This window comes from Triticum dicoccoides, chromosome 2B (assembly GCF_002162155.2).
Source record: "Triticum dicoccoides isolate Atlit2015 ecotype Zavitan chromosome 2B, WEW_v2.0, whole genome shotgun sequence".
Taxonomy (NCBI): Eukaryota; Viridiplantae; Streptophyta; class Magnoliopsida; order Poales; family Poaceae; genus Triticum; species Triticum dicoccoides.
In genome coordinates this window covers 277,746,988-277,758,068 of record NC_041383.1, presented here as the reverse complement: position 1 = coordinate 277,758,068, position 11,081 = coordinate 277,746,988, and the positions used below count along the sequence as shown (strand labels likewise).

The following is an 11,081-nucleotide window of genomic DNA, read 5'->3' as shown; positions in this document are numbered from 1 at the left end:
GTGCACGCACTCTGCGAACACCTTGGAGACGAAGATGTGTGTGCTCCCTGAGTCCACCAAAAGCAGCATGACCTGATTGCCGACGAGTGCGCGCAGACAAATGGTGCGCGGCGACTCGGTGCCGGCGACCGCATGGGTGGAGAGCACGTAGCACTCGGGCGCAGGGTCTTGATCAGCTGGTGCGTAAGCAGGTCGAGGGCGTGCACCGCGTCGTCGCTAAGCACTTCTCCATATTCGCCGACCTGAATCATAAGCAGTTGCGTGGTCGGCTTGCATCGATGGCCGCGGGAGTAGCGGTAGCCGCATTTGAAGCAGAGTCCGTTGGCGCGGCGGTGTTCCGGCAGTTGTCGCTCGCGCACCAGGTCGTCGTTGGGGGTGGCCGCGCCACCTGGTCATGGCGCCCCCACGGCTCGAGGAGGAGGCGGTAGCGGCGGAGGTGGTGGTCGCCCTGCCGGAATGATCCGCGGTCGAGCACGTTGCGTGCCGGCCTCTTCTTCGATGATCCGGGCCAACACGACTACACGTGTGATGCTTGACGGCTCCTGAAGGCGAACCGCAGCCCGCAGATCGGCGCGCAAGCCCAGCAGGAATTGGGTGATGAACAGCTTGGGGTTGAGTGACGCATCAAGGGCGAGCAAATGATACATGTGGGTCTCGAACGCCGTCCTGTACTCCGCAATGGTGCCGGTTTGGCGAAGTTGCAGCAGCTTATGCATCTCCATCTCGAATTCGTCTGGTGCGAATTCGGTGATGATTGCCGCGGTGAACTCCTCCCACGTCGACGAGCGATGTGTCTGTCGGTACGCCTGGTACCAGTGCACGGTGTGGCCGTCGATGTAGAGCGACGCCGTGGTTACCTAGCTGTGCGGAGGAACGCGATAGAGGTCGAAGTAGGTGATGCAGCGGTCGATCCAGAGGCTTGGCGCGTCACCGTCGAAGTGCGGAAATTCGTGCTTCGGTGGCTTGACCGTGTACTCCTCGCGATGCCCGGTGTGCGTGTCGCGGCCCGCCATGAACGCGTTCGTCTGCCCCACGCCCGCGTACAACAGAGTGTGCCGCGTGGGTAGCAGCGGTGGGCCGTTGTTGGCGAGGCGGACAGTTGGGCCTTGAGGACGAGATCCGCGGACGTGCTCTAGCGACGTCACTGCAGAGGCTTGGGTGCCGCCGTCGTGGTGGTCGGCGGTGTCGGTCGGTGGCGCTCTGCTGCGGTCGGCGAAGGTGGGAGCTCGCGCTGCTGCTGCCGAACCTCGTCGACGTCGGCTTGGTGAGGTCCAGCTGCTTGCGGATGTGCGCCAGATCTGCGGAGACTTGCGTGTTGAACGCTATCTGGGCCTCATGCTGCTTGTCGCTCGCAAGCGTGGTTTCATCGAAGCGCTTCAAGAGCGCCTGCAGCATGGTTTTGAGCTCTCCCGTGGATTCCGACATGGCTGTGATGATGTGACGAGTCTGAGCGGGAGGTTTGCTGGGCGGCATCGTCGCCCTCGCTCCAAATCAGGCCAACCCCGCTGGGGATTTCGAGTGGATCTCGCCGGAGCAAGTAGCGGTGGATGTTACGGCTGGATCGAGAGGATGTGAGGGCAACAAAATTTTTGGGTGGGCAACAACCTAGCTCTGATTACCAACTGTCACGAACTCATCATCTCAAGAGGGAATCGAATAGAAGAAGGGGATGAGATCGAGACTTGGGGAAGAGGATTCTTTCGAAGGGAGGAGGTACAGGTTTAGGTGAGAAAGGTTTAGAGAAATATCAAAACACGCACACACGCCTACTGGCTCTAGCTGGCTAAATAGCCAAGCCACACTTGGCAACTCGCCTTACAGGTGGGTCCGTGCCAGCAGGCAGCGGGGCCCACCGAATCACGCGTCCACTGCATCAGCTCCTGGTGATGCCGGTGTGACACCCCGTCGTTGTCGCACTGCGCTGCAGTGAAGCTTCACCGACGGCCGTCAACGCTGTGCTGGAACTACGAAGGGGCAGCCGGTGCTGCGATGGCGCTCCAGTGAAGCTTCGACGGCGGCCGGCAGGGTGCTGCCAAGGTTGCAATGAAGCGCCCATGGAGCTGCAATGAAGCGCCATCGGAGTTACAGTGAAGCGTCGCTGGGACCGTTGAAGCTCCGGCGAGGGTTGTAGTGAAGCGTTGCCGGAGTTGCAATGAAGCGCCGTTGAAGTTGCAGCGAAGCGTCGTCGAAGCTCCGGCGAGGGTTGCCGTAAAGCGTCGTCGGGGCCGTTGAAGCTCCGGCGAGGTTTGCAGTGAAGTGTCGCCGGAGCTGCAGTAAAGTGCCGCCAGGGTCGTTGAAGCTCCGGCGAGCCGTGCTGCCATGAGAGGTGTTGCGTGGACGCGTGGTGCTACCATGGGAGTTGCCCGATTCAACGGCTGCAGAGCGTCTGATCGGATGACTCTGGAGGCGGCTAAAATCATCCTGGTGATTTGTAGTAGCCACCCATTTAATACCCCTAATTTGCAGCTCCATCACCCGTGATTATTCCACGAGACCACGACTGCCGATTTCCCGAAACAAGCGCTCCGGAGATTCCTCGGCTCCTCGACAGACAATGTTTAACGCAGGCATCAACCTCCCGTCCTATCTCCCCGATTGACCCCGCGCAGAATCACACGTACGGACACGCGAAAATTGACAAACGCAGCAGGTGAGACCGTGCATGGGATCAACCGTATCGTCTCATCATGCTCGCTCTGAGTACGTAGTTGGCAGTGGCACCACCGAGAACATAATTTAAGCATTTGATTTGTAATCGTACTAATCAGTTTTACGGCCTCTTAGTAGGTGATTAGGTGATGCCCACCGAGAACATTCACTCCCACACAGAGGCAATTAAAACCATCAGAGCAGCAGTCCACGGATTTTCTTTCGACCAAAGAAGGGAACATAAGCTGACGAAAAGGGAGAAACGGAGATTTCATGTTTTCATTAAACGGGTCAGTCTCCAACAGCCTTCCACTAAACAGTGCCGTTGTTAATGCCCACTACTAACTACATAGTGAATCTATAGCAGAAAAGTAGCTCCAGTAAACAGTGCCTCTGTATCTACCACGAGTTAGCACCCTGGCCATCGGAGAGAGAAAATTTTGGGGTAAAAACAACCCTACACCATGTATTGCATCGCGACCTGCATCAGCCTTGTGTGCGGTATGCTCAACGTTGCTATGCCTCTCCGGCAGTTCTTCCTCAGGAACGCGTAGAAATAGTTGATCACTAGCTTCTTGACAAAGAATGACTCCTTCCGAGCTCGGATGTCGCCATGTCCAAGAAGGTAAACCACGCCACACTCCTTGGCCTTGTGAATGAAAGACAGCTCATTGTCCAGGCTTCGCCTTCCATCCATTGTCCCGTCCAGAGATCCATCAAATGATGTGCTTGATCCAAAGTTTGGATTTGAAACACCAGCAGATTCCGCAAGGAGTGGAACACCAAGAGAGTAGATGCTACCATTTGGACCAACAAGAACTCTTGATGAGCTTGACGCAACCTCCTCTTCAGAGTCCGTGTTACCATTCTCGTCACTCTCCAGGGAGCGCTCTTGAGCTTCTCGCCGTATAAATTTCTCTAGACTTTCTATCAGAAGCTGTTCAAATGTTTGGGGGTTCTCCTTGCGTACATCTTTGTACCCATACCTGCAGACATGTATGATTAGCACAGGTAGCAAATAAACTCTCCTCACCATAAAGTTATTCTATATATATGACACAGCTTTGCTATGTACATATCAAGCTATGCATAGGTTAAGAAAATACCACCAAGGGCCAACCTGACACGTTTCAAGCCAGTGTATATCGCCTACACTGTTGTGAGGAATAAAAATGAAGTTCCAAAACAAAGGAATCGATCACTAAGTAAAAAAGTGCTCTGCACAAGAGCCAAGAATCCCCTGATATGATCAGTTGAGAGATAAAAAAAACATTTTGACTGGCTACGGTGTGAAATATGAATGACAGCATTAGGGGATACTAAACTATAGTATTCCCAGAAGCACCTGCCTGCCTATATATTCGCAAAGATGTCAGAATAAATAGATTGTTGTGACAGTAATGATACCAAAAATAAATAGATGCATTCCATTATACCTTAAAGGTTTCAAGCCAGTGTAGTCAGTATAACATAATTATGAGTCGGAAGGTTTGAAGCCAAGCAGAACTTTTTCTATGTCCATACCTAGCAATGCAGCGAAACATATGGTAGTTCTTTGGGCAGACCCGGCGAAAGAGAAACCTTTCATTCTGAGGAACGACAGGAACAGGAACCCACTTGATGCAGACAAAAATGATCATCGAATGAATGGCTGGCATTGTGGTCAGGAAGTGACCAAAGATTGCAGGAACCCCCCTCACCAGTTCATTATAAAGCAATCCAATTCCAGGCGCTCTGACTGTACCAAGATTGCAGCCTAGATCCATCATTAAATCCATCGAAAGTTTTTGCTTAACCTCAGTTTCGTACTTCAACTTGGTCCCATAGTTCCATATGTACATTACCAGATACAGTACAGCCGCAAATACCAAAAGAACCCAACTGCCATCTGCTACACTGCCCAATACAGAAGAAAAGAAAAATAGCTCCAGGCCCAGGAAGAGGGTGAGAAAGCATAGAACGACAATGATGTTGACCTGCCATATCAGAAGCATTATGATGGTCACCAATATAGTAGTCATCATCATGACCCCAAGCTCAGCTATACCTGTAATAAATATTGGGCATTAGAAAGATTATGTGGCGGTAGTGGTGACAATTAGAGTGAAAGAAAGGAATCGTATATAACAAATCAGTGCTTGAATGACGTAGGACATTGGTTTTTATTCAGAATAACAGAAGTCATAAATGTTATATTTTTTTGCCAACCCACAATAACATGTGCTTAATATAGTACCATACTAAAGCATTACCAAGTCCATCAAGTAAACTTAGCACAGAGAAATATTGAACTGACAACAGTTCTAAACAACCAAATTCAATTTATACATACATGATAGGCACAAATTGAACAGATCGGTTCTAGCAGTTTCAACACTATGCATATCATGAGAAACACTGTAAAGTCAGCATAGAAACATAGTTTAGCCCCTAATTATGCATTGAGGTAATGTACATCTCAGAACTTCTAATGAGAAACTACTGGTTGATAATGTTTTAATTCACCGAACAAGTCAAAAGTCTTCATAAAATGAAACGCCAATAAAAGAAATATTTCTTGCGGTCAAATCAGTGCTATTGAACAATAGTTACATCTATCATTTTGTGTATCTCATTTGGCTGCCTATAAAGTTCTTATGAAATGCCTTTGAGTAAATTTTCAAATGCTTAGAACTCTCTTCCTTTCGTCATATCCTACATGGCTTATTAAATATACACTTCGGCGGAATATAATCTTAGTAAGGATATGAGGTTACGTCTTACGTTGGTATAAAAAATTAAATGAAACATCATTTATAAAGGAAGCGAAACTACAGCACACAAAAATAATCAGAGGAACTAGTGCACCGAGGAATGAACCAGCAGATAATATTCTATGTGAATAAACAGAGTGGCCCTTATTCTAAACTTACGCACCGTATGCATTGCCAATCTCATTAATGCTCCCAAATGTCGTAACAAACGCGAGACAGGAAACCAGCAAAAACCAGTTCATCACTGGGATGTATATTTGACCCATGAACTTTCTTGAAGTGTGAATAATCTTGAGGCGGGGAAAACAGCCAAGAGCTGTGGCCTGCTTAATGATTGAGAAAATAGCAGTTGTCATTGTACGACTAGCAATTAGTGCTGCCAGAGTAGCTATGAACACCACTGGCCAAAACACCTGACCTGAAACATGGGACGAAACTGTTATCAAAAAGGGACAAGTGGTAAACCGAAGCTTAGTTTTACTATAAATAATAATTTCATAATGCTTGAAACATTACATGGCAATAAACATATCAGATTTGAAATGGGCTTCAAACAAACCAGTTTGTCTTACTCGGGATAGATAAAAAGAAGACCTGCTCATTTTCAGTCAAGTTTTCCATAAGAAATGCAGCTTGCCCTAGGTAACCCAGTAGAAGGCATGGAAGAACAAGACACACAAAGGTAAGCTGCAACATATGAGCAACAGTAAGTTATCAACTATGTACTGGAAGTGTAGCATGGAGCCCTCAGACAGTACAAAAGACTACCTGGACAGATCTAACAGAGAAGTAGCATAGATCAGCAAACATTGCCTCAGATCCTGCAAAAAAAAAACTTGTAAATATCTTCATAACCCAAGTGTCCATGATTTGTTTCCACTTTTTAATACAGAAAGCGCAAACCATTATAGGGTGTGGACACACCAAGATATGGATCTACATTTCCCCTCGTTCTTTTGTTTCTATTTTCCCTACTTCATTAGTACAGAAAGCTTTCTCCATCTATGCTACAAACTACAATAATTTACTTCCAAACTGAGGCAAGTAAAGGTAGAATGACATATTTTGTATTGCAAAGATAAGTAAAGGTAGAATGACATATTTTGTATTGCAAAGATAAGTAAAGGTAGAATGACAAGAAGAGTCCATAAAAGAGCCCACACTACGCGTCAAAAAAAAAGAGCCCACACTGTTTGTAGGATCACTGCACCACACCAATAGAGAGGATTCTGATGTTCTAGGTGATAGTTATCTCCGGCATTATCCTCTTAAAGAATTTGACATTCACCTCTCTTTACTTACTTTATTACTAACGCAGGAACCATAGTAGCAATTATTTAATAGCTGGTATAAAATCCAATATCACTTGACTGCCATTTGCTTGCCCTGATTTTCGACCTCTCATCTTAAGTTGAAGTAGATTTAACTATTAACTAAGGAGCCTGTGAATATACTGGATGCTGTCTCTAAATAGAAGAGGGAGAAAACCATTTCAAACTTTTCTAGGATCTCTGTGAGGGCCTGAGGTTTCAGAAATGCATCATATTGTTAACTGATGCAAATAATTATAGTGTCCTGGTAAAATAGAAGTGTATGCTGAGTGGCATATATCTCGAAATAATAATTTTAGCAATAATGTGTTAAATTTGTTAGCAACAAAATGAATAAGTTTCTCTTTTCTATGATGTCGAATTCAGATGTACATGTTGTTTTGCCTTTCGACAGAGGTTCCACTATTTGGAAACATCAAAGCAACGTGCTCGGATCACCAACCTCAAGGACGGCGACGCTAACACCGCTTTCTTCCACCGGCAGTGCACCTTCCACCAGCAGAAAAAACGTGTGTTCAGCCTCGCCGTGGATGGACAAGTGCTCATCGAGCACAAGGAGATGGCGGAAGCGGCATTCCTGCACTTTGACGTGTTTCTTGGCACCGCCGTCGAGCACGACCACACGCTGGACCTGTCGCAGCTCATCGATCCCTGCGACCTGGCTGACCTCGACGCCCCCTTCAGCGCGGACGAGATTTGGGACGCATTAAGCGCCTGCCCGCACGAAAGGCACCCAGACCGGACGGGTTCATTGCCGAATTCCTGTGTGTCTGCTGGGGTACGGTCAGGCAGGATTTTGTGGATTTCTTCCAGCAGCTGTTCGAGATGCGCGGCCACAGTTTCTGCAATCTCAACCAGGCCGTCCTCACCCTGCTGCCCAAACGCGCTAATGCCCTACGTTGCGCGGATACTTCAGAAAGTGTGTGTATCCAGCCGGATACTGCACCGATACTTGGATACTGCCCCGATACTTCCCGATACGTATCCCGTAAGTATCCCTCGATATTTTGATATTAAAAAAAGAAAATAATGTTTGATACTCCTAGGATACTTCTGCGATACGTTTTGGATACCTGAAACCCCTCGTTCGACGTGAAATCCCCTCAATAATAAAGGCGCACCTTTGAAGATTCCCAACATGGGCGTGAGTTCATGTGAAAACATGTCTGTCAATGTTTTTTATTCAATTGAAAGGTGAGCAAGAGAGAGTCGATGCATTGATTGGAACAACAAACCTGGTCAAATCTCATGGCCAATTAATGGAAGTGGACTAAGTGGAAGAAAAGAAAGGGGTAATCGTATTGAGGCATGCTTTGACCTAGAAGCTACTTAATTTTTTTCTTCATATTTGTAATAACTGATATATGTAACATCTATATATAAACGTATCCCCGTATCCATGTTTTTAGAAAATTGACGTATCAGGCGTATCCCCGTATCGCGTATCCGATACGTATACGCGATACGTATCCAAGTATCCGTGCAACGTAGCTAATGCCTGCCAGCTTTACGATTACCGCCTGATAAGCTTGATCCATCTCATGGCCATGATCTTCGCTAAAGTCCTATCGCTACGCCTCGCCCCCAAGCTCAACAGCCTGGTCAACCGTAACCAGAACGCGTTCATCACGGGGCGAAGCCTCCGCGACAACTTCGTCCTTGTCAAGCAATCGCTTAAGCTGCTGCACTAACTTGGGGCCCTGAGGATTACGCTCAAGCTCGACCTAGGGCGCGCCTTCGACTCCATATCTTGGCCATTTGAGATTTTGCGCCAATATGGTTTCGGCGCCTGTTTTTTGGAGTGGCTAGCCATCCTCCTATCGACAGCCAGCATCGCGGTCCTGCTAAACGGAGAGCCTGGCCCGCCAATTTGGCATCGTCGTGGGCTTCGCCAAGGCAACCCCTCACCCTGGGTCGGTTTGTGAAACGTGCCCGCGACCTCGACATCTTGCAGCAGCTACACCCACAGTGTGAGATCCCGGCTATATCTGCATGCCGATGATGTGATGCTGTTCTGCCACCGCACGCAGGACGATGTCGCGACAGTCAAAGATATTCTGAGCCTGTTTGGCGAGGCCTCTGGCCACCGGGTCAACTTCGCAAAAACCTCAGCCACTCTTCTGCAAGGCGACCCCGAGGTAACCGCTCTGATGATCGCCAGCTGGGATGCCCCGTCGTGGAGCTCCCAATCACCTACCTTTGCATCCCCTTGACGGCGCGCCACCCCACTGCCGCCCAGCTGCAGCCCCTCGTCGATGGGGCGGCTGGCCGACTCCCAGCGTGGAAGGCCTGGCCGATGAACAAAACCGGACACCTATCCCTGGTCAAGTCCGTCCTTAGCGCGATCCTGGTTCACCAGCTTCTGGCATTTGCACCCCCAAAGAAACCTCTCAAGCAGCTCTAGAAGATTCAGCGAGGGTTTCTCTGGGCTGGACGCGCTGCACCAACGGAGGGCACTGTCACGTGAACTGGCGCCATGTCTGACGCCCTCTCGCGCATAGTGGCCTGGGGGTACAGGATCTGGAACACGCTGAGCTTGCACTTCGGCTACGTTGGCTTTGGTTTTCTCACACAGATGCAGGGCGCACACGGCAGCATCTCGACCTACAGTTCTCGGCCGAGGAGCATGCACTCTTCTTCGGATCCACAATCATGTCTGTCGGCAACAGTGCCACTGCCTTATTTTGGGAGGATCGATGGCTCAACGGACGGTCTGTCAACGAGATCATGCCCCTGCTCCACCAATGCATCCACAAGAGGCGCCGCAAGATCAGAACGGTGGACGACGGGCTCCAAGGCAATACCTGGGCGCAAGACATACACGGGGTCCTTGGCATACATGAGATCAGCCAATACTTGCAGCTATGGCAGGCTGTGCAGCACACCATCCTCTCCGACGAGCCTGACGGCTGCTCTGGAAGTGGTCTGTCAATGGCACCAACTCTGCGCAGTCCTGCTATTTGGCCACCTTCCACGGGTCCACACTGTGCTACTCCTGGAACTCGTCTGGAAAAGTTGGGCGCCGCCGCGGGTGAAGTTCTTCCACTGGTTGACCAACCAGGATCGATGCTGGACCGCTGATAGGCTTGCTCGCCATGGACTGCAGCACCATCCCCGCTGCCTCCTATGCGGCCAAACCCCGGAAACTATTCGGCATCTACTGCTGGATTGCCCCTTCGCCCGCCAAACCTGGCATGAAATCCTAGCTTGGCTAAGAATACTGATCCGGGCTCCAGACCATGAAGCCATGCTGATGGATTGGTGGCTGCGCGTGAAACAGGACACACCGCCGCTGCAACGCAAGGCTCTGGCATATATCGCCCTGCTCGTGCCTTGGATGGTGGAAACACCGGAACGAGTGCGTCTTCAAGAATGCCAGACCTTCGACCGCTACACTAGTTGACAGGATCAAAGATGAGGCCTCCTCCTGGGCAAAGGCTGGTGCTCCAGGACTCAGGGTCGTTCTACCCTCAACCTGGGATGTTCACTGATGTTCTTTCATCTTTTTGTACACCGCACCTCCTCAGAGGATTGTAACTGAACTTCTACCTTTTCTCTACTCCTAATGGACGAATTGGTTGAATAGTCCCCCCCACTTTCAACCGGTTTATTTTCAACCGGTTTGTTTTCAACCGGTTTTTCTTCGTCCCACCTCCCACCAGCCCCTCCCACCGGTTTTTCTCTTTTCTCGTCTGACCGGCAATACCCAACGTATTTATGGTAATCAATCATAATTAATCCACGTATAGTAATAAATCAATCCAGGTATGGTAAGGTCATAACTCAGGAAATTTTGAATATGGTAATTATATGGTAATAAATTTAAATTACCCCAAAGGCTATCAATCCAGGTATGGTAAGGCCATAACTCGGGAAATATCGAATATGGTAATAAATTTAAATTACCACCAGGTATGGTAAGGCTATCCACGTATAGTAATAAATCATATAGTAATAAATCATAATTAATCCACGTATAGTAATAAATCTATCCAGGTATGGTAAGGTCATAACTCAGGAAATTTTGAATATGGTAATTATATGGTAATAAATTTAAATTACCCCAAAGACTATCAATCCAGGTATGGTAAGGCCATAACTCGGGAAATATCGAATATGGTAATCTCTACTCCTAATGGACGAATTGGTTGAATAGTCCCCCCACTTTCAACCGGTTTATTTTCAACCGGTTTATTTTCAACCGGTTTTTCTTCGTCCCACCTCCCACCAGCCCCTCCCACCGGTTTTTCTCTTTTCTCGTCTGACCGGCAATACCCAACGTATTTATGGTAATCAATCATAATTAATCCACATATAGTAATAAATCAATCCAGGTATGGTAAGGTCA

General features: G+C 48.6%; 1 protein-coding gene across 2 annotated transcripts in view; it reads right to left on the bottom strand.

Moving 5' to 3' along the window:
* Window positions 1-2,895: 2,895 nt before the first annotated feature.
* The window catches only part of LOC119363513 (probable potassium transporter 14), a 16,919-nt gene continuing 8,733 nt past the window's right edge, over window positions 2,896-11,081 (bottom strand). Inside the window, exons 6-10 of one of the 2 annotated variants that reach the window (XM_037628884.1) lie at window positions 6,171-6,223; window positions 5,975-6,089; window positions 5,566-5,820; window positions 4,174-4,696; window positions 2,896-3,635 (exon numbers count right to left, since the gene is read on the bottom strand). In XM_037628884.1, coding sequence (XP_037484781.1) covers window positions 3,107-3,635; window positions 4,174-4,696; window positions 5,566-5,820; window positions 5,975-6,089; window positions 6,171-6,223 — 1,475 coding nt within the window. In that variant the 3' untranslated portion in view covers window positions 2,896-3,106. Of the gene's footprint in view, window positions 3,636-4,085; window positions 4,697-5,565; window positions 5,821-5,974; window positions 6,090-6,170; window positions 6,224-11,081 lie in introns of both variants that reach the window. The other variant, XM_037628885.1, reaches the window with a different exon arrangement.